Source organism: Ctenopharyngodon idella, chromosome 2 (assembly GCF_019924925.1).
Source record: "Ctenopharyngodon idella isolate HZGC_01 chromosome 2, HZGC01, whole genome shotgun sequence".
NCBI classification, from domain to species: Eukaryota; Metazoa; Chordata; class Actinopteri; order Cypriniformes; family Xenocyprididae; genus Ctenopharyngodon; species Ctenopharyngodon idella.
Window position 1 is genome coordinate 35520422 of NC_067221.1, and position 24340 is coordinate 35544761.

The 24340-nt window shown below is 36.1% G+C and overlaps 1 protein-coding gene across 2 annotated transcripts; it reads left to right on the forward strand.

The window, feature by feature from the left end:
• The first annotated feature begins 1080 nt into the window (after positions 1-1080).
• On the forward strand, positions 1081-23214 carry wdr47a (WD repeat domain 47a). 2 transcript variants are annotated; one of them, XM_051874006.1, is made up of 15 exons: positions 1081-1292; positions 3063-3229; positions 4614-4697; positions 4981-5065; positions 5703-6493; positions 6954-7071; positions 11256-11437; positions 14574-14816; positions 15085-15148; positions 16022-16179; positions 17747-17916; positions 18017-18187; positions 18288-18419; positions 20578-20796; positions 21799-23214. In XM_051874006.1, the coding sequence occupies exons 2-15, from the start codon at positions 3072-3074 to the stop codon at positions 21939-21941; spliced, it is 2718 nt and encodes a 905-aa protein (XP_051729966.1). In that variant the 5' UTR covers positions 1081-1292; positions 3063-3071; the 3' UTR covers positions 21942-23214. The 2 variants fall into 2 exon arrangements, with proteins under 2 accessions (XP_051729966.1, XP_051729974.1); XM_051874014.1 differs by having other exon boundaries at positions 14574-14759.
• Positions 23215-24340: the final 1126 nt, after the last annotated feature.

The window sequence follows — 24340 nt, forward strand, 5'->3', positions numbered from 1 at the left end:
TCATTGACTTTTTTGACCCTTTTTTCCCTTGTGTTATGACCCAATATTGTTGTTTACTTATTATAACTTCATTCATGACTTTGTGAGTAATTATGGGTATAGAAGGGAATCGGGAAGAATTTAACCATTCTGGTATTGGTTCCTTAAAAGAATTATAATAATTGTTCATGGAACTGTAAAGGAAGAAAAAACATTTGTGCAAAAAGTTTTTACACAGAATTTTAAATGACCTTTTACAGTCTCCTTAAAGGCAACAAATATTTCCAACAAACAATAAGCTAATAAAACGTTAATTCATTATCATTTATATAAAAAAAAAAAATACTGAAAAGGCATATTGTGTTTATTTAAGGTATGAAAATTCAATAACGTCAATAAAAACAGTGATATAGTTATTTGAAAGCGTTTGACTGTGTTTGATTCACTAAAAAGAACCAGCTAATAAGTGATTCATTAGAGAGTCGGACTTCACTGGAGACTGATACGCTGTATGTTTTTGATTCACTAAAAAGAACCGGTTCATAAGAGTCATACGTTTAACCATAGACGTTTATCAGTCAGACTCAATAGCCGCGCTGTATGCATTTTGATTTTCTAAAAAGAACCGACTCACAAGAATGATTCATTAGGGATTCGGACTACTTTAGATTCACTAAAAAATCGTTGAGGAGTCGGACTACACGGGTGGCGAAATGTAAAAAATAAAACAATTATGGAACACACAAACAATTTAAAAAACAGCAAATAGCAAACGATTGTTTTGGAATCGTCAGTTGGAATTAATTGTGTAAAATTACCACACATAAAACGTCCTACATTGTTTTTGAATGAAATATCGATATATTGTGTAACTTGTATTTTCTTACATTTTTATTTGAGGATTGTTTGTAATAATTTGCAATTAATACATGATCATTCCTGACATCACACAACCCAAACACTAGTATAAACCGCTACTTTCTCGGCTTAGTGTAAGTTTACACACACATAGTATAATGCATGCATAATGCTGCTAATCACAAATCCCCATTAAGTTGAATAAGCCCCAGTCTGTTGAATAACACCCAGGTCGGTGCGGGCCGGGGCGGGTTTTGAGGGGGTTTGTGTGCGTGAGCGCGGATTGGTGGAGCGCGCAGAGGAAGCTTGTGCTTGACAACCAGCGAGCGCCAGGGACAACAAGAGCCTCTCGCCCCGAAACACGAAGGAAAAAATCACTAGACAGTGCGTGTCGACACACCCTCGGTGGACCCACAGAGGATTTCTGCACTTCGCGTATATGTAGAGATTATCAGGTGAGATTTAAATCGCTCTTCGCGAGGCTTATCGCCGTTGTTTTGAGGATAGGCGAGGCCGGGGAGGCTGCTGCCGCTCCGTCTGGATGACACATTCTCTCCCTCCGCAGCTTCAGAATATGGTGGATATGGGTGGATGTCCCCTCTCACTGGTGCTTGATAGGATGTAATTTGGCTTATCTAGGACATAATCAATGTAAGCTGTCAAATAAATGCATTGCAGTGAACTCATCCGGATCCAGCGGTGGGAAAGCATGAGAAAACAAATCTGCGTTTCCCATGGTGCATGTTTGGGGCCGGGTGGAGTGGCTTAGTGGTTGAAGAATTGAGCTTGTAATACTAAAAAAGGTTGAAGGTTTAAATCCCCAAAAAGGACAATTCATAAACTACTACCATTGTGCTTGTTGTAGAAATGTATGAGTGACCAGAGATGTATTCGTGGGTTTTAATCTAAAATTAGAGCTTCCTCAAATTAATAATATTAGGCTATTGTTTTAATGTTTAATATTAATAAACAGTTTTCTCATTTTTATGGTAGTAATTCCTTTAGCTTTTAGCAATAATGTGTCATTTTAAAGGATAAGTCTAAGTGGTATTTTTATTACAGTTATTTGAAATGATTTAAAATAGGTTAAGTTGAAAGTGAAACATTGCTGAGAAGAGAATAGTATTGTGGAACAGGCTGTTTTGTTTTGGATGGAATGTCACGTCACCTCCCATGCTTGTGTGTTTACATCTGCAATTTCTGGAATGATGACTCTTCTTTGTCATAACATTGGTTTGGTATTTTAATTAGAAGGTTGTTGTCACTTTTTCACTTGCAGTCTTCAAGCAATACTGTGTTTTGTACAGTAGCTACATCAGAGGACTTTATAGACTGAAATAATAAGTAATTGTTGGTAACACTTTACAATACGTTCCCATTAGTCAATGTTAGTTAACGCAATAACTAACTTTAACTAACATTGATCAATACATTTGTTACAGTGTTATTTATTAATCTTTGTTAACGTTAGGTAATAAAAGTAGTTGTTAGTTCATGTTAGCTCGGGTCCATTAAATGATATAAACAGATACAACTTTTGATATTAATAATGTAATAATAAATGCTAAAATTAACACTAAGATTATTAAATGCTTTAGAAATATTTATTGTTCATGTTACAACAATAAAAACATAATTCATTATAAATATTTTAATAAATAATTATTATTAATAATAATATCCATGCCATCTAAATGATTGCAAATTTATTTTCATTTGTTCATTTAATCTGTTCATTTGCATGCTATATATCCATATATGTTTTATTTTTTTTATTTTTTTTTATCATTTTTTATTACTTTTTCCAGTGAAACAACAGACTTCTCCTATCATTTAGTCTGCTGAAACTCCGCCCCTTTTTTACAATTGACTGCTAGCTTGCATTCAGATCTGCCTCCATCCAATCAGCAACCGATGGATAGAACCCCACCCTACATTTTGATAATCTGTTTCACTCTGATGTACGTCACAATAAAGTTACTACTTCTGTTACATTGTGACTTGAAGCCAAAAATGTAAACACAATGAGCGTATGAGTGTTACAGGGAAAATACCCATAAAAAATTATTTCACGTCCCTTGAATTTAACTAAAGTAGTGGGTCCTAGTTCAAGCACTACAAGTCCTGATCACCTCTGGTCACTTGAGCAAGTATGTACTATAACTGTTTTTGGATAAAACCATCATCTAAATAAAGTGTTCATTCTCCTATTCTTTCTGTAAAAGCTTGCCACCATGACGGCTGAGGAGATCATAAATGTAAAGGAAGTGGAGATCATTAAGGTGATGCTGGACTTCCTAAATTCGCGCAAGCTGCACATTAGCATGCTAGCCCTGGAGAAGGAGAGTGGGGTCATCAATGGCCTCTATTCGGACGACATGCTCTTCCTCAGGTATGATCCATGCTCACCTTATACTCAGGCAGAATTCAAATCAAAAAGACCACTGCCATATGGGACACCTAATGTGGCATCAACATGAACCAATAATATAAAGGTTATATTTTTGTCAATTTACAGCAGTTTTACTCCACATTGAAGCAAGAAAATCAAGCATTTGTTTTACTAGAGATTGCTGCAGTGTTGACACAATTTTTAGGCCAACCCAGATGGTAGCTATACCCTGGTTTCCTCGATAAGAACCCATTTGAATTTTTCCATTGGCTTTTGGATTATTGCAGAAAATAAGCTCTGTGACCACCAAAAGTTTATGATACTTACACGTTTTACAAAATAACACAATTTTTATGGATTTTGAAGCTTTAATACAATAGTCAGTAAAAAGCTAAACGTAGGCTATATGATCGCACGATTTCAACGTCACCGCCATTAGGCTTCTGACAACTCTTTCAGTCTTCATTTACTTGTTCGGTACGATGATGTTTATTGTCCCAGACATCCTCTGTAGTGCCATTTAGCCACTTTTAAGCAACTACTTTGTTGAGACAAGTAAAGAATATAACAGGGGGTTATTACTATTGTATTTCATGTCATAGAATAAAATGTGAAAATATCTTGGGCTTGTGTTAACCACAGACCTTATTTCATGCATTTAACCAAAAACTAGGGCTGTCAATACATAAAAAATTTTTAATCGCGATTAATCACACACTTATCGTGAAATTAAGCATACACTATTTATCTTGTTTAACATGTTCGTTTTGTCATCATTTACTATCTCCAGCAAAGTAAACTATCAGATTGAAGTGTGATTCTCAGCAAACTTCAGGGCGATTGAGCTGGAAGTGTAAAATGCTAATTTGTTTCTATAGGTTCAATAGGTTTTAGCTTACAAAAGTAAATCATCTCTGCAGCACACTATTAGCAGTTTTAAACTGAAAGTCTAGACAATTTTGATTTCAGTTTTAAATCGACCAACAGCCAATTGCTCAGATCTCACTAGCGTTCCTTATTATTCAATCAGTGCATGAGAGTTTGAGCCCCTCTTCAGAAACTGGGCCTCTTATTAACAACGGTGCTCTTCACACCACAACACTGAGTGACACTCTAGAACACAGACTGATAAGACAGCTCCAGAGTTTTACCACCAAGTTTGGATTTACCACCAAGAATTTACACATAGTTTGTCTCTGGTGATTGTCATACTGTTTGAGACAGTGTAACACAACATCAATAACAGCATGTATTTATGAAAAATGCTATTTTGAATATAGTCTATGTTATTAGTTTGAAGCTAGTACTATTATTGTGCTATTATGAGTCAAATTGTCTAGCCACACTATTTTCCTCTCTGTCTCATTTATTCTCCCCCCTGCAGGCAGCTCATTTTGGATGGACAGTGGGATGAAGTGTTACAATTTATTCAGCCTCTTGAGTGTCTGGATAAATTTGACAGGAAAAGGTGAGAGAGCAGCTCAGAATCTTTCCAGAATTGCAACCCAAATAATAGGAGCTCTCTTGCACTTAAATGCACTTAAAAGAAATTTATTATGAGGCATCTTTTTCCCTTTAGAATTGTATCATTTAGAACATAAACGCTGGTTATGGGTTCACTGAATGTTATATTAATAACAGTTGCTAAAAATGATGAAAAATGTTGAATTATGTATATGAATATTTTAATAAAATCAGACACTGTTGGTTTAACTTCACATATATGTGCTCATTCTTCCGTGTCCTCTCAGATTCCGCTACATTGTTTTGAAACAGAAGTTTCTGGAAGCTTTGTGTGTGAACAACGCCATGTCTGCTGAGGATGAGCCACAACATGTGAGTAACATCTATTCATCATCAATCCTGAAAAAAAGTATTACAGTTTCCACAAAAATATAAAGCAGCACAACTGTTTTCATTATTGGTAATAAGAATAAATGTTTCTCGAGCACCAAATCAGCATATTAGAATGATTTCTGAAGGATCATGTGACACTGAAGACTGGAGTAATGATGCTGAAAATTCAGCTTTGCCATCACAGGAATAAATTACACATTAAAATGTATTAAAATAGAAAACAGTTATTATAATAACTGTAATAATATTTTACAATATTACTGTCTTTACTGTATTTTCCATTAAAAAGCATATTATTATATATAAGTGAGCATAATCGAGTTTCAAAAATATTTAAAAATCTTACCATCCTCAAACTTTTGAACCACAGTTTATATATAATAATAATCAACAGTAATGTGAGCCAAACAAGACTATATTTTATATTACATTATATAAAAGATAAATATTCTATGTTCTTGTTTCAAAGCTAAAATAAGCTAAGCTATGCTAACCCAAGATTATCATATCCAAAAAACTATGGTAACACCATGTGAGAAACTGCTTAGAGCTTGTTTGCAAATGGCTTTGACAAGCTTTCTTAAGCTTCTCTCTCATTCTGTCTGTCTATGTTCAGTTGGAGCTGACCATGCAAGAGGCTGTGAAGTGTCTGCATGCTCTAGAAGAGTTTTGTCCATCTAAAGATGACTACAGCAAGCTTTGCCTTCTCCTTACACTGCCCCGCCTCACCAACCATGCTGAGTTCAAGGACTGGAATCCGAGTACGGCACGCGTGCAGTGTTTTGAGGAGGCCTGCGGCATGGTGGCAGAGTTTATTCCCGCTGACCGAAAGCTAAGCGAGGCGGGGTTCCGCGCCAGCTCCAACCGTCTTTTCCAGCTTCTGATTAAAGGCGTACTGTATGAATGCTGCGTGGAGTTCTGCCAGAGCAAAGCCACTGGAGAGGAGATCACAGAAAGCGAGGTTCTTCTGGGTATAGACATGCTGTGCGGGAACGGCTGCGATGATCTCGACCTGAGCTTGCTTTCTTGGCTCCAGAACCTGTCGCCCAATGTCTTCTCTTGCGCCTTTGAGCAGAAGATGCTCAATATCCACGTGGATCGGCTTGTTAAACCTGCCAAGGCCACTTACGCCGACCTCCTTACTCCGCTCATCAGCAAACTCTCGCCATATCCTGCTTCCCCTCTCCGGCGCCCACAGTCTGCAGACACCTACATGACGCGCTCTCTGAACCCAGCACTGGACGGCCTGTCCTATGGTCTCTCTGGCCAAGATAAGAGAGGAGCAGGAAAAGATGGAGGGAAAACTTCACCTATGTCGCACTCGTTCGCTAATTTTCAACATTTGAACCGCAGTGTGATGATGGAGAATTCAGGATGTCACAGCATCTTTGAGGAGTCACCAGAGAGGTAAACATCACCTGATACACCTGTATATCTGCATTAAAGCTTAACCCATTTACAAAAAACTCCAGAACACTATAAATAGTACACCATGACCAAGACCATGTGGAGAGAACTATTAAAGTGTGAATTAGCTGATTATTAGCGAATTAGCTGTTAACAACAATGACTTAAATAAATAAAAATAAAAATGTCTACGGTATATTTTAGAATATAACCTTGGTGAGCATAAAAGACTTCTTTCAAAAACATTAATAATCTTGATTATTCCCTTTTTTGTTATTGTTTAAAACACCCTGTTAAAAAAAAATGGCAGTGTGTGTTGCATATTCAAGGCATATGCAATTCTGAGAAATTTTGATGGGTGTGGTAGAGAAGAATGACAAGCAGAATCTTTTCAGAACAAAGTCATTATAAAGGTGAGGTGTGTGTCTGAAACAGTAATGTGGACTCTCTGGTCTTGCAGCTCCAGAACTGAAACTCCATCTGATAAAATGATGAGCTCACCTGGTCCTCAAAACTCTCGCCCAGCCTCTGCCCCGGGTCAAGATGCTCTAGAACCTGGTTCTGCAGAGAAGAATGAGGTACTTTGTCAGTCAATGAATGCATTGATATCTCCTAAACATTAGATAAAACAATACTGTGTGATAACTTGCACACGAACAATCTCCTCTGCATTTCTCCTCTTCTCTAGCTTGCTTCCTATTCTAGTTGTCAAATAAACCTGGCATTGTGTATTATGAATATTGTTGGCTTCTTGACGAATTGCTTTGTTCATCTCTTGTAAGAGTCTTTGGATAAAAGCATCTGCTAAATGCATAAATGTATTGTAAAGTTATACAATTTTAATTTAGAATTCAAGTTAATTTTTAGTGACATTCTGATTTATTTGTAACAGCTGTTATTATTTGTAATTGTATGTCTGAGCAGTAGAAGTTTGCATGTGCACTCTCATAAACAGCCTGTAGCCCTGAGCAGGGTCATAAATAACTGGCAAGCTCAGCTACTGCTTCCAGTTTATCACTTCATAGTTGCAGAGGGCTTGGATTGGCTGTTTCCAAGCTACAGTTGCTAGGCGTGTGTTTGTGAAGGGACTGTAATGAGAAAAATTCTAGAATGGTGAATGATAAAGTTTGTTTTTTGTGTGAAGAATTCTAGAATGTTGACCTTTATAGATCGCTCTTGTGTGAAGGGTTCAAGAATGTTGACTGTCAGAGGCTGTGATGAAAAGAGTTCTAGATTGTTCACCATTAGTGGCTGTTGTCTGGAATGCTGATATTTAGTCTGTTGGATGAAGGGTTCTAAAAGTACAAATGTTAATTGGAGTATTGTATTATAGAACAGTGTTATTTTAGCATAATTTGAGATACTATTACACCTTGTCTACAGACACACGATCTGACTGTTGTCGCAATGTGTCGCGCCGCAACAGCTAGAAGCTGTCCACACCGGACGCAACAAAGCAACGGTTGCAAATCCATTTGTCCTTCATATCAGAAGTAGCGTGAGCGCTTGAAGTATGTCAGAAATAGAACAAGGCATCAGTTTACCATCGGGAATTTGTTGTCACGCCACATCCAGTGTAGACAGCATCACTGATTATAATAGGTTCTGTTTATAATGAATTAATAATGAATTAGGTTTTTTAAATTTTATTTATTTATTTATTTTTTTTAAGTAACAAAGTATCTTTTTATGGTTATAGTTTTAACTATGATAACCCTGTTATAGAGGTGAATTTTTTTTTATTTTTTTTTTGTATCAAGATTTTTGGATTATTTAACTGTAGTCTTTTTTTAATCACTGTATTGAGGACCATTAAGTAGGAACAGTGCACTTTAGCCAAAACAGCCCTGTTCTCTTTAGGCCACTTTCCATCAGGAAACCCACCCATCTTCCTTTTCTCTGTGATCAAACACACACAGCACACACACAGAGAGAGAGAGAGAGAGAGAGAGAGAGAGAGAGAAAGAGAAAGAGAGGATAATGTGAGTTATTAGTTATGACAAGCACTTGCTGTCCTTTAGTCCATATCCTGTGGATAACATAAAACTCTTGTGGTCATTTCAGCTGAGATATGTTGTCCATCTCATTTTTAAAAAAATATATGCCTAAATATTATTTAAGGCTTTACTAAAATTATTTGTTAAGATGTTATAACAAATAACACATCAGCTATAATCAATATTAAAAATACAAAACAATTCAATTTGGATGGAATGGTTAATTTTACATTTTTTTCACTTTCATAAAATATTTATTATGTTATTTCACTTATACTGTGAAATTTCATCCAAATGCCTTGGATATTTTTTAAGAAATATGCGGTTTGTTGCCAATGGTCAGTAGTCTGACTGGAAGCTCGCAAATACATGACATGGCTTGTGAAAGTAAACATTTGTCCTTTTGTTTGGCATAATTTTAGTAAAGTTATAAATACTTGGAGAAAGCCTGCAGTACTTTTTAACTGGCATATCTTAACGTTGACAAAGCAAAACATTAAATATACATACTCATTTACACAAATACTCATAAAATAAAAAAAATGAAATAATAACATAAGTAAATATTTTAATAGGTTATGACATCTGTGATGTTATGTTTTATTTATTATGCATTGGATAGTGCTGTCCCACTTCTTAATATGTGCTGAACGGTCAGTTGAGCAACAGTTCAGTTCATCTTTATTCATTTCCCAAAGGCAATTTGGTTGCAGCATACAAGCATATAACATAAGACAATCCCATACAGATAATATAGACACATAAGACAAAATCTAAAAACCTTAACATAAAATTTGACAACACAAACTTTACAGCTGAGGGGGACAAATGAACGTCTAAATTGATTTGTTTTGCTAATAGGAGTTCAAACAAGAATACCAGAGGAGAGGAGGTGAAACTCATGGTGCATGGGGGGGGGAATCATCTAACAATATACTCTGGGCTTTTCCCAACACCTGCCTTTGATATAACTGGGCCATGCTCATCTGCTTCTTCCCAGTTATTTTACTTCCTGACTTACAATCCTCTCAAAAGAGTTCTTATTTTTCACGTTTATGGCAGTAAACCAGCACAACAATGAAAAAGATAAAAGTGACTCAATATAGGCTCTATGAAACATGCACATCATTGTTTTATTCACATTAAATGACCTTAGTTTCCTCAAGCAGTACAGTCTTTGCTGCCTCCTCCTACACAAAGCTTCGGTATTTGGAGAAAGCGACAATTTATTATCTAAAATAGTACCCAAATACTTATACTGCTCAACACTCTCAACACTCATTCCATTTTTAGTTGTTTGTTTATTCTGAATAGATTGCTTCCTAGAGCTAAAGTCAATAATCATCTCTTTAGTTTTAAGAACATTAACTTTTAAAAAAGCATCCTGACACCAGAGCTGCATCTGAAATCAAATACTTCTCTACTATATAGTACGCGAAAAAACAGTATGCGAACAGAGTAGTATGTCCGAATTCATAGTATTTGAAAACAGTAGGCGAAAGTTCCTGGATGACTTACTACTTCCGGTGAGATTCTGAAGTGTGCGTACGATGGACACTTTACTATCCCGTGAGGCCATGGGAGAGGATTTGTGAATGGAGTTGAAGGGACGTAACTGACGCTGGTAGGTCATGTGACAGTAACAACATGACGGATGTAGTACATCCGAATTCATTCATACTACACGCATTTGTACTATATAGAATGTACCTCTTCAACGGTCGTGAAGTAAATTTAAATTCAAATGTAGTACCTACTCAACAGTACGCGATTTCGGATGCAGTGCATGTGACAAAATCATCAAACACAGGTCCATGCGTTGTGTCCTCCTCAATCAATAAACTAACAGTTACAGTGTTGTCTGCAAATTTTATAACACTGTATGTCTATTTCTAAAATTACTCTTACAATCATTTGTATACAAAATAAATAATAAAGGAGAGAGGACACATCCTTGAGGTGACCCGATATATGACACCAGCCATTCAGAAAGATTATTTTAACCCTCTGTGTTCTCTGCACAAGGAAATCTAAAACAAGATCACAGCACATCTCACTTCTCACAATGATTCATTCTGTGTCCTCGTGTCCTGACAAGACCAGTCCCCACGAGAACACAAGTCCGTTCTTTGCGTTTTTAGAATTGAGAAGCAGTCGATGCATTGATTGCAGAGACTCTGAGCTCACTGACAACAAACACAGTTTATTTCCTGTCTGGGTTTTTAATCTGTGTAGTCACTGTAGAGCTGTGATGTATTAAATCTGTTCACCAGACCAGAAAGCGACTCCTCTTCAGTGTCTGTCTAGTCATAAGCTTTGAGGGTGAAATGGGAGTAACTTTTTTTGCATTAGGCTTTAAAGTCAGCATGAAATGATCTTTTCTTTCCTATTGTGACGTATATGCAAGTGAAAGGGCTTCTTGAACGAGAAAAAATGTAGGGTGAGACTTAATTTTGTCCATGGGGATTTGATTGGATTGTTAGATGGTTGCGGTTTGCTATTGGTCGGTCTCATGTGAGTGACAGATTGTCCCACTCTCTTGCCAATAAACACATCATTAGAGAAGAGAAGAGATGTTAGTGCAAGAGGGAAGGGAAGTTAGGGCATATGAATAAAAAAATAATGATGTGGACAAATAAATCATTTAAAATAAACACTTCTATATTAAAAAAAAATAAGAATGATCTGTTTTGATTTCATGGTGACTTTAAGAATCTCTCTCTCTGTTACATCTCATCTCATCTTTGTCCCCTGTTTCTATGTAGTTGTGGGACTCCACAGAGCAGTTTCAGGAGTACTACCGCCAGCGTTTGCGTGTCCAGCAACATCTGGAACAGAAGCAGCAGCAGCGGGAACTCTACCAGCAGATGTTGCGAGAGGGCGGAGTCCAGCAGCACGAGGCCCCGCCCACCGCCAAGCACAACCTCACAGAAGCCTTCCTTACCAGGTCAGCCAAGCTCCATGTCACCACTAAAATCACATCCAAAGGTCAGCGTTTGTGTCTAGAACTGCATTGACGTACAGCAAACCAGCTGAAGTTTACAAACACAAAGACACAAGGTGAAATCTGATGCTGCTAAAAGCAAGAGGGAGGGATGCAGAGAAAAAGGCATGGCAGCTTGAATATCAAATGAAAGGTTAATGAGATGTAGATGTGAATGACCTCAGGGTTTTACAGATGGTGCTGCGAGCAGCCACAGAACTTGGAGTGGGTGGAGAATTCCCTAAGGAATACAAACACATATACACATACATTTACATAGTGTTTTATTTTGTACCAGGCAGGGTAGAAGCTTGGATTTATGGTCCCAGGACAAATTTTTGTGGGTGGTTCTGCTCCTCCAGTCTGACAAGTAGGCTGTACCATAACTCAACCATTTTTTTAAACTAATATCTGAAATAGTCTTTTTTTATTATTATTACAAATTATTTTGACAACATAGCAATTTGAAAAATATAAAATAATTGAATTTCTTTATTTGGTTTGTCTTCTTTTGCTTCAAGGACAGCAGACATTGAAGTTGACATTGAAGCTTGTCTTTCTAGATCCAGTTTTAAAGGGTTAGTTCACCCAAAAATGAAAATTCTGTCATTAAAGGGTTAGTTCACCCAACAATGAAAATTCTGTCATTTATTACTTACCCTCATGCCGTTCCACACCCATAAGACCTTCGTTAATATTCGGAACACAAATTAAGATATTTTAGTTGAAATCCGATGGCTCCGTGAGGCCTTCATAGGGAGCAATGACATTTCCTCTCTCAAGATCCATAAAGGTACTAAAAACATATTTAAATCGGTTCCGAAGATGAACGAAGGACTTACGGGTGTGGAACGGCATGAGGGTAAGTAATAAATGACAGAATTTTCTTTTTTGGGTGAACTAACCCTGTAATTACTCACCCTCATATTGTTACAAACCTGTAAAACTTTTCTTCATCTTTAGAACACAAATGAAGAGATTTGAATGAAAACTGAAAGTCTTTTCACCTAAAACATTCATAAAGAGATCGTAAAAGGAATCCATATGAGCGGTTTAATCCAAGTCTTCAAGACATCAAAGAAGTACGGTTGAGCTTCATTCCGTTTACCATATTTGATGTGCTCTATGCATGTTTGCTAATCAATGTTTATACCTGTATGTGAATAAAGGCCTAAATGAAATCTGTTCATCATATAAAGCGATTGTGTCTCTTCAGAAGACTTGGATTAAACTGCTTGATTAATATGGCTTTATTTTACGATGTCTTTCTAAACGTTTTGAAGCGTCAGTGTTTTTGGCGAATAAACTTTCAATGGAGGGACAAAAATCTCTCAGATTTCATTAATAATATCTTCATTTGTGTTTTGAAGATGAATGAATGTATTACGGGTTTGGAACAAAATGAGGGTGGGTAAATGATGACAGAATTTACATTTTTGAATTAACTATCCCTTTAAGTTATATTTTGAATTCTGAATCTTTTTTTTTTTTTGAGTTTTTGGTGGACTGTAGGCCTCTTTTGTCATAGGGTTTTCATCCCACTCGATGTCCCTTGTAACAGGGACATGTGTGTCTTTTTCTATGTCAAAAAATAATGAGATTAGATAATAAGAGATGAGAGATTAATAAATGTTAAGAAGAGATGACAGACTAAACATAATGATTTAGATTTTTTTGTTTTAAATATATTTTAATAAATCACTCCTTTTTTATAAAACAGATTCCAAATGTGCCAGTAATCCTTTCTTAGAGTCTGCAAAATTGTTGAAGGATTTTTTGGAACTGTATTAATTATTTATTGATGTTGCATGAGCTGTCACTCAAATTACAGACCCCTCAAAAAACCCTACAGGAAAACTAGTGAAATGTAATGATACAATCAGAGAGGAATCACTGAGCTCATTTTAGAACCCTGTTTTCTTCTGTTTGGCTTTGATACTTCTCTAGTTTTGTTGCTGTGGTTACGGCACAATTGTAACACAGAAACATAACAAAGGGAGATTTTGGAACAGTGCCGTGCCGTTCCACTGGTGATGTCATCATTAAAGGCCACAACCATAAATAATGCAGTGTGTCAGAGGGGAGGGGAGGGGAGGGCAGAAGAAACATTCATTGTTCTGTCAACAGAAGCCGTACTGGTCATGAGTTATTACAAAATCTTAGGATATTAATTTGAATATATATTAGGACAAGTATAGATTTTTAGGACAAATAATCTAAAAACAAATAAAAATCTGTTCTGTGTGCACACTGGCCTTTTGCCACCTGCTTCAGGGGATTTTATGGGGGAAACCCCCCTTGACCACAGGGAAATGACCAGTTGTGTTAATCGTGGTTTGTGTTTGGCAGAGATTAAGAAGAATATCAAATGAAAGGCTAATGAGATGAACCTCAGGCTTCTACAGATGGTGCAGCGAGTAACTATAGAGCTTGAAGTGGGTGGAGAAATCCCCAAGGAAAACACAAATACATTTTATAAGCTATATGCACTTTGATGTGTATGTGATTAAAAAAGCAACTGTGATCATCAGTAAAGTGAGTTTAAAAATAAGATGTTTTGATCAAGCTTAAAGTTAGTCACATTTAGCCAAGCATTTAACTATTTGGTGTCCATGTTGCAGTTTATTCTGGTCACTTTGACAAGAAGCAGCTGTATGAGCGACACATAAAATGACCAGTGGTCATATTCAAATACAGTTATATCTCTACAGTGTATTTGTTACTGTCTCAGATGAAACCTTTAAGTAATTTGCAACCAGGGTCCACAGCACATGAAAATATTGCAAAATACAGTTTCATTGCTTGTAAGAAATATTTATGCTTTGCAAATGTTCTCAGTTTACTCACTAATTATGGTAAAAAGTTCATTTTAAAATACAGCAGAAAAAATAATTTTTGTTAGTTACTGACTTGCACAAACTCCATAAAGCCAAATTGGATTTTTGATTTAAATTCAAATTTGAATTTAAATTTAAATAGGATCTTATGATTTTGAGAAAGCTCTTGCCTTTTTTGTGTGCATTGCATGGTCAGTGAACGGTCAGTGGGCAGTCCGTGGGCACCAAGTTGACTCTAAATGTTTTTGTATGTATGTGTGCAGGTCTATTCAAAGACTGGAGGAGCTGAATGTGGGAATGGATGATTTAGGAGAAGAGGTGCAGGCTCTCTCTCAGCAGTGTAATGGAGGCAGCAACAACGACAGTGAGGCGAGAGAGGCCTCAGCCACACCACAGACACAGGAAGGGGGTGGAGGAGACAGCGATGTGGTCACCAGCACTCCTCAGAGGTCAGCAGGTCAAGCAGCCTTCCCTCCACCCACCCAGTCTCCTGTACTGCCCCAGAGGTGAAGAGAGACCAGTTCTTTAACTCTTTAAAGTCACACTCAATTAATTTTTCAAAATCGTTCAAAGAGTTTAAAAATTTCTAAAATTCTCTAACGTAAGATTGTTTTTTTGTTTTTAGAAAAATATGAGCTTTTTGTCATATCAAACTGTAATAAATATGTTTTTTTTTTTATTTATTTATTTATTTATTTTTTATTTGCTTGGTAATGTTTTTTAGTGATTAAATAATGTTTGGGGTTCTTAAAAATGTTTTGTTTTCACCTGCAGTGCCCAAACTGGAGACAAAACTGGACAGAATGACAGCAGTTTGACCCGCTCTAAAGGCCCAGAGGTACAGCGTCCCCTACAGTTCAACATAAGCCTACTGTGTCATATTTGATACACAAAATTCTAAGGCTTCAAAATTATCAACATGATCAAAACTTTGCTGAAAAACCTAAGAATAACTTTTATATTGTTAGCAATATTTCAAGAATACTTATTGGACTGAAGCAACTTTTTAGATAAATCATGTTAAAATGTGAGCCACAAATATGCCATGGCTTTTGAGGAACATTTATTTGTACATCTCTCAATCATCGTTGTATTGCACTATATGTTTTGCCCAACACCCACACAATTAAAACTACAGAGCTTTAATCATAAACCTAAGCATTTCATTAATTTAATTATTATTGGGAGATGTAGAGTGCCAATTGATATTTAGAGGCATTTTATGTTAAGTAATCTGCTATATATTGTTATAAAGAACTCATTAATTTACAAGCTATCAGAATTTCTTCTTAATTTTTGGCAATATAAATAACAGCTGCAGCAAATTCCATATTTTTGCCTCTGAATTAAAATTGAAGTGTTTTTTTTCCCTCTTTGAGTATGAGCTCAAAAGTCTGATATACCAAATGTGATTCTCAACAAAAAAACAAATTTGCAAAAAAATTTTGTCTGAAGGTTTAATAAATTGTTCCAATTCAGAAAAATATATATATTTTTGAACTATTGTTTCTTATGTCAGGCTTTACAGGGTTAACATTCACTGAATAAAACATTCTCTCTCCCTCTGAGGGCTTTGGTTTAATTACAGCTCTAAAACTTCACAGATCAAAAACAGATTAAGGATTGTTCAGGGATTATTTGAGATTAAATGAACATAATCTTCAAATAACCCTTCTCACATATAAAAAGTGTGTTTATATGTGTATTGCAGAAAGAGAAGTCTAAAGCCAAGTTTGTGATGGTCAACACCCTGGAGGATACACAGGCGGTCCGTGCCGTGGCCTTCCACCCCACAGGAACATTATATGCGGTCGGCTCCAACTCTAAGACGCTGCGCGTGTGTGCCTATCCTGACACGCTGGACACGAGGTCAGCCGCCCACACACTGCATTAAAACCTGCTTAAAAGATCATTTTAATCAGATGCATTATAGATGATGGGATACAAACAAGGGCCTGAAATCCTTATTTCAGCCACCTAACTTTAAAGGATTAGTTCACTTTGAAATGAAAATTACCCCAAGCTTTACTCACCCTCAAGCCATCCTAGGTGTATTTGAGCACCTTCTTTCTGATGAACACAATTGGAGTTATATTAATGAGTATCTGGCGCGTTCAAGCTTTATAATGGCAGTGAATGGGACCAACGAGTATGAAGCTCAAGAAAGTGAATCCATCCAAAGCAAAACGTACTCCACATGGTTCCGGGGGTAAATAAAGGCCTTCTGAAGGCAAAGATGCTTTTGTAAAAGAAATGTATTCATATTTAACAAGTTATAAAGTAAAATATCTAGCTTCCGCCAGACCATCTTCCGTATTCAACTTACGAAGAAAGTGTAACGCCTCTCACAGTTCAAAACGCCTACACTACGTCCTATGCCTTCCGTATTCAACTTATGAAACAAGCGTAACTGACGCGACATCAGTTTGCTCTTTCTTCGTAAGTTGAATACGGAAGGTGGTCTGGCGGAAGCTAGATATTTTACTTTATAGCTTGTTAAATATGGGTACTTTTCTTACACAAACGCATCGTTTTGCTTCAGAAAGCCTTTATTAACTCCCCGGAGCCATGTGAAGTACGTTTATGATGGATGGATGTGGATGGATGCACTTTCTTGAGCTTCATACTCGTTGGTCCTGTTCACTGCCATTATAAAGCTTGGATGCGTCGGGATATTTAATAATATAACTCTGATTGTCTTCATCAGAAAGAAGAAAGTCATATACACCTGGATGGCTTGAGGGTGAGTAAATCTTGAGGTAATTTTCATTTCAAAGTGAACTAATCCTTTAATTATATACGCTAGGAATTAAAAAAAACACTATGAAGTGTTTGAGAAACAAGCAAGAGTGCTGTTTTTGGCAACGATTTTTGAACTATTCAATGATCCATTCATAAAGGATCACTTGTTTTGTTCCTGAATGAATCAGCCATTTGAATGAATGACTCAGTGACTCACAGTTACTTGCCGCCACCTACATGCGGTTTTAGTTTCAAATGTAAAGTATTGCTTGTAAAGTATCATAGTTGAACATGTAAATATTATTTTTTAAACATTAATGCATTATTAATGCAATCATAATTGCTGTGTAAATACATTTAATGCTGCTTTAGATGCAGCTTCTGTGCCATTTCTGCAGTGCAAAAATGGATAATGTTGATACTGATTTCATTTGATTCATAACAGCCTAAAGTACCTTATTATTCTAACTTAATAATATCGTCTAGTTATCTTTGTCAACAAAACCCCAGAAAAGAGACATCATTTTTTGTCAATATCACACACCCTATCCCGGTCTTATTGTGAACGATTTATCAGTGCATGTTATTCCAAAAATTACTTGTTCTGGCTGAATCAACTAAGTGTGACTTAGAACCTTTTAACTGACAGATTAATGATAAGATGTCTTTATATAGTTGTATTGTTGTTTCTCAGTGGCTCGGGCACGAGTAAACCTCCTGTAATCCGCTTCAAGAGGAACAAGCATCATAAAGGCTCCATATATTGTGTGGCCTGGAGCCCCTGTGGACAGTTACTGGCCACCGGCTCCAATGACAAATACGTCAAAGTGCTGCCCTTCAACCCTGAAACCTGCAATGCTACAGGTGAGAGAAAGAGAGATTGCAATCCAATATTCATGAATCATCATAGAAAAATTTTATGGAGTTTGGTTGAATGTCTATTACTTTATGTATTTGAATTCAGGTCCTGATCTGGAGTTCAGTATGCATGATGGGACTATCAGAGATCTGGCGTTTATGGAGGGTCCTGAGAGCGGAGGGGCCATTTTAATTAGTGCAGGAGCTGGAGACTGTAACATCTACACAACCGACTGCCAGAGAGGACAGGGCCTGCATGCACTGAGCGGACACACAGGTACACACACTCTCAAAAATATGACTTTATATTATATACACGCACACAGTTTCTCATAAATATTTTCGTTCCTTATGTGATGTGTGTTTTCTCTCCTCAGGTCATATCCTGTCTCTGTACACGTGGGGGGGCTGGATGATCGCGTCCGGCTCTCAGGATAAGACCGTGCGTTTCTGGGACCTGCGTGTTCCCAGCTGTGTGAGAGTGGTGGGGACATCCTTCCATGGCTCAGGTGGGCTTCACCCTCTTCACTGCCTTCGTTTTACTCTTTTAGCACTTTGTCTGCTGAAAAATGCACGTAATAGGGTCAATCCGTGTCAACTCAACCGGTGGTCCCCAGCTAAAATGTTTTGATTTTTAATAATTTCTTTGAATAATGACTTTAGAAAGATCGTAGCATCATTATTTTATTTTTACACAAGGATTTACAGGTCTATTTGTAAAATCTGTTGACTTTAGCAATCGTTGTTGCATTATTGCATTTTTTTCTTTCAAAGTTTGCATGCCTGTGGTTTTCAACAATTGAAAATGGTTAAGTTCAACAAATTGAACATAGATTCACATTGGGATCACCATGTCTCTGGGACTGAAACATATCCGACCTTAAAAATGAAAAGGGAAGTTTATTAAGAACCAGAATCTAAAAGGATATTAACGTATCTTTGATACTTCTTGAGTTACAGGCACGCAAACTTGGGAACAATATTATATTTATGGCACTCAGAAATGTTCTATGCAATTGATTTCATAGAGGGAAACAAAAAACATTTCTAGTTACAACATTATTTGTTCTTCAGACAGAACAGTTCTTCAGTTCCTCTTTAAAAGAAAAATGCAAAGTGACCCACATTTTGTTTTTCTGACCATTGAAAATATGTACAATTTAACAATTTATTCTTGGAGACATATTGAGATCCCGATATCTCTAGAATTAAACGATATAGGGCCTTCAAAATGAAGATACCAAAAGAAACATTTGTTAAAAACCAAAATCTAAAAGGATATTAAGATGGTTAATACTTAATTAACTTCTTGAGTTACAGGTGTGCATACTTTAGAGAAAAAGAAAACTCTAATTTTTGAACTGTCACCATTGGCATATAATGCAATAAAGATTGCTTAAGTCAACAGATTTTACTAACAGATTTTCCAATCTCTGTGAAAAATAAAATAATGATGCTGCCATCTTTCTAAAATCATTTTTACCCCTCTGTAATTTGGCTCCAAATCTCAGGTGAAAATTTTTTTGAGACTTTTTTTCCTACTAGGGAAGTCAATGGTGGCCCAAAGCAGCCTGGTTACAAACTTTTTCCCCACCAGTGTTTTTGATCATTTTCATCAAATTTCATGGCCCCTAGAATATTTTGCTGTATGAATATCTGAACATGCAATATATCAAAAGAAAGTTTTGTCTAGCTTCATGCATTCTTCTTTTATCAACACTTGAATGTGGGTAAGTTTAATTTAAAAAAGCAAAATTTTTAAACAAAAAGCTGAGAAAATTTTTTTTTCAAAGACTACAACATGCATATGCAATGCTTCTATCACTTGTTTCTGCTTATTCTTTGCCTGTGTTTTAATCCAGAAATTCTCTACTCTTTCACAAATTGTGTAATAGCGCCCTCTACCATATAACAGTGAAAACACTGAAAGCCGGAAAATTCTGTCAATGGCAGGGAAAAAGTTAATATTTTGGTTTTCATCACTATTTATGTTGTCTTTCTTCAGAAAAAAATATGAACAAAATCACAAATTTGAGCCTGGGAAGTTTCAGAATTTTGGTTAATTCAACACAAGATGACCCAGTAGGGGTTTCTGATGGTCTTTGGTTTTACATGGTTTCTAGCTGGTCTACGCTGGTCATTTATGCTCATTAGCTGCTTCAGACTGGTCTAGATGGTTGATCAGATGCTGGTGGGGCTGAAATCATCTTGGTAGACCATTTTAGTCAAGCTGTTTACAAATGGTAACAAAACTGCTACAGTACCACAAAAAAAAAAAAAAAAAAAACTTGAATGGGTATGACCTGGTTTTTCCGGCAGTGAAACTGTATATCTGACCTGATTCACTGGGAACATCATGTTGCTGCCATCTCACATAGGCTACTAATGTGCTTTGCAATTTTGATCAAGTCACTTTCAGACCAGTGTTATTTTATTTTTTATAGTTTTTATTTTTATAATTTCTGTTTTCATTTTAGTTAAAGTTTTGGTCATTTTGTTGTGTGTTTTGTCATTTTTAGTATTTTCTGAAATATGTTTATATAGTTTTATTTTGAGTAATAAAAGTTTTTTATGGCATTGGTTTTAGTTAACTATAATAAACCTGTTTCAAAATTTAAAAGTTTGTGATTGTTTGTTCATGTGTTGTATATCCTGTGTGTGTCTCAGGCAGTCCTGTGGCATCGGTGGCGGTGGACCCGAGCGGGCGTCTGCTGGCAGCAGGGCAGGAGGACAGCTCCTGTATGCTGTATGACATCAGAGGCGGGCGCATGGTTCAGACGTACCAACCGCACTCCAGCGATGTCCGATCGGTGCGCTTCTCCCCCGGGGCTCATTACCTGCTCACAGGATCCTATGACACCAAGGTCATCGTCACTGACCTACAAGGTGAGATCTCAGATGTGCCCCTCAGTTTAGTGTTATTAAACAGTGTTAGTTTAGTATCATTGCGAAACTGTTATAGTTTGTATTAATACTTTTATTCTGTTTTATTTTTATTTTTATGTTTTTAGTTAATGTTTTAGTATTTTCATTGTGTTTCTGTCATTTTTATTTTTTTAATGTCTATATAGTTTTTGATCATTTTTATTTCAATTTTACTTTAGTGAAAATGAGAAATGATGCTTTAGCAACTAGCTGAAATAATAAAAAAGTTTAAGTTTTTGTTATATTTTAATTTATTTCAGTTAAAGTTTATTTTATTTCAAGTCACAAACTTTTTATGGTTTTAAATTTAGTTAACTATAATAACCCTGCATGAAACTTGATTTTATATTTATGTTTATTTCAATTTAATTTATTTTATTACATTTTTACACGTTCAAAGACTGCAGGCCAAAAAGTTTCCTACAGTATAGAAATGAATTTTAATTATTAAGTTTTCAGTGTATGAAAGGTTACATGAAGGTGAGAGAGAGTGTTAAGAGTGCATAATGGAAAAATAATATAAATGGAAAAAACAATAAAAGTATTTAGTATTAATGCTGTATTTTTGGGCATAATTTTTCACTTTTCCCCACTTATTCAGTGTGTGCCAAAAGGATAACACACACAAAAAATTATCAGGGTTTCCAGAGTCTAGAAAAAAAATCCCAATGTGAATATATATTTTTCCCAGTTATGCTTTTCTCTACAATATTTAATCAGCTTAAAATTGCTCTTTGTGAGTTTAATCTCAACCAAATGATTTTTTAAAAATCTGTAAGATATCCTATAATCTCAGATAACTGATGTTTATTGGTCAAAAGGTGAGGGAACCTGTTTTACAGGTTGTGGAAGAGTATGTATAATCTATGTGGATGTTGCAGTGTAAATATGTATTTTAACATTTTTGAAACATTTAAAGCAATGAAGTGAGTTTTTGATCATTGAACTGTATGTGTTGCACAGGGGACCTGACGAAGCAGCTGCCGTTGACCGTAGTGGGAGAGCATGCGGATAAGGTGATCCAGTGCAGGTGGCACACACACCACCTCTCCTTCTTGTCCTCCTCCGCTGACCGCACGGTCACACTGTGGACGCAGGCCACATAGAGCCAGCTCTGGCCACTAGAGGGAAACAGCACATGTATTTATATATGTGTGGCACTGTGCTTCTGTTTTAAGTCTGTCTGTTTGGTATGAGTGTGTATTTATTTTGTGTTTCTGGACCTTGAGTTCTGTATCACAATGAATGGCTGAGATAAATGCAAACCCTTTTTAAGTCAATATTATCTGATTGACTGCCAGTGCTGTGTGTCTGATGGCCCTGAGCCATATTGGGATGTGATGCTTTGCTGTAGTGTGCTTGGATATATATGCGCTTCCATTCAATAACCTTTATTAAACACTGAACCACACCACACATAATTGGTTGAACATAGACTCGGTGGTGTCATGTGATCTATTCTGTGGCCTTCCTGAGATTTTATAGCATCTCTGTGTGTCCGCTTTCCAAAATCACAGTCTGTCTGTACTCACCTGTTTGAACATAGCCTCTGGAAATAGATGCAGTACTCTTTATTTAAGTAATTTCTGATGTATCATTGCAAACCGTTGGGTGAAAACCATATGAATGGAACATGTTGAGTGAGATGTACATGCAGTCCAACGCTTGGCTGAAATATGGACATTTTTATGGCCAATGGCAAATACTGTATTGAAATTCAGCTGCTTGTGCAAATATCAAAACCAAGTCAATGTAAACTGCCTTTGTAAATGCTGTCAAGTAAGTCTGTCATTTAAAGTGGTTAATGTTTGAATTTCACTGTTTTTGCTTGAAAGAGTTTGCAGCCCTTGTGAGTGCCTCTGACTTGATGGCATGGATCAAAGTATTGAATTTTTAAATGTAGATTTATGAAGGGAATCTGTATCCTATAAACTTCAGTCTACATGTAGTGCTAAAGAAACATTAGATTAAATGTTTTGGGCATCGGCACATAGGCTTGTTAAACTTCAATTAACAAGTGAAATAGTTTGATACTATGATCTTGCACCTTTTTTTTTTGTTTGTTTGTTTGTTTTATAATATCCGTCTCACGTTTGTTTGGGCTGTTTAATATGTTGTATATTTTCTAATGATGTAAATTTTATTATTTAATCTCTTTAGGTTTTTGTTGTTATTAATGTTATTAATTTTAAATTGAAGCCAAACTAACATTTTGACATGTTTACGCTAATAAGCAGCTCTCACTTGAAGTCATGTAGTGAAATATTGTGTTGTTCCTGCGATCCTTTCTTAAATCGTATTTGGACATCAGTGACTACAGTAAAGGCTAATGGGACAAGTCTGCTGCTGTTGTGTCTGAATAAATAACCCTATTCTCTACTACGGCTCCATTCATTTGCATTAAGCGCTAGTGGCTCAAAGACTTTTTCAGTTTCTTGATCTTCATTGATTCACTTTAACAGTGAAAACATTGGATTGTTTGAGTAGACCAGGGGTATTCAATTAAGTTCCAAGAGGTCAGGTCCCTATATTTCCTTCCCAGCGGAAGTCTGGACACACATTATATATATATATATATATATATATATATATATATATATATCCAGTAGTGCTTTGTAAAAGGAAAAAAAAAAATCAAAGATGAGGATATTGGGCCAAAGCAGTGGTGTCTGAGAATTTTTCTATTTATATATATATATATATTATATTTCATCAGTTGAGCCCAATTAGATATGAATATTAAAAGGTAAGATCAGATGTTTTATCAAGCTGTTAATATTTTTACATATAGATATTATGTAAGGCAGAAGGCCATGTGACAGAAAAGATACTGTATGGGGGTTCAGGGTTGTTCCTCTTGAGGTCTGGAGGTCCTCTTTTATATTTTGCTTAAAATAAGTAGGCTACTAAAAAAAACAAAAAAAAACAATGTACATAAAAATCAAAACACCCTCAACATGAGCAGAAAACAAAGTTAACTAGTAATTTCAAAGTTTATTGTCTTACCTTGCCATCTACACATATTTTTCCTAATTATAACAATTATGTTTATTTTGAGAAAAAAAAATTAACATGCTTATTAATAATGCTAAATGTAGATGAAAAAAACGTCATGTCGCAAACCTGGTTTGAACGGTCAGAGCTCTACACCGTTCTACTCTACAGGCCCCCAGAAAAGCCAACCCACATGCACACACACCCAATACACACACACGTGCATGACTCATAAGTTGTGTCACTAATCATTGTAAATATTAGTGATAAAATAACCTGTATTAGACTGGTGAAACCTGTGAAGATTACCCTATTATTAAAGCATTTAATGTAAACCATAGATCTACATGTGCAGATCATATATGGGGCATAATAATGTAGGCTATTGGCCATGCAGCATGAAATAATATTTAAACCAATAAAAGTTTCATATCACAATTCAGATTTTTTCTCGCAATTCTGCAAGTTTATATCTCCCAGTTCTCACAATTCTGAGGGGAAAAAGTCAGAA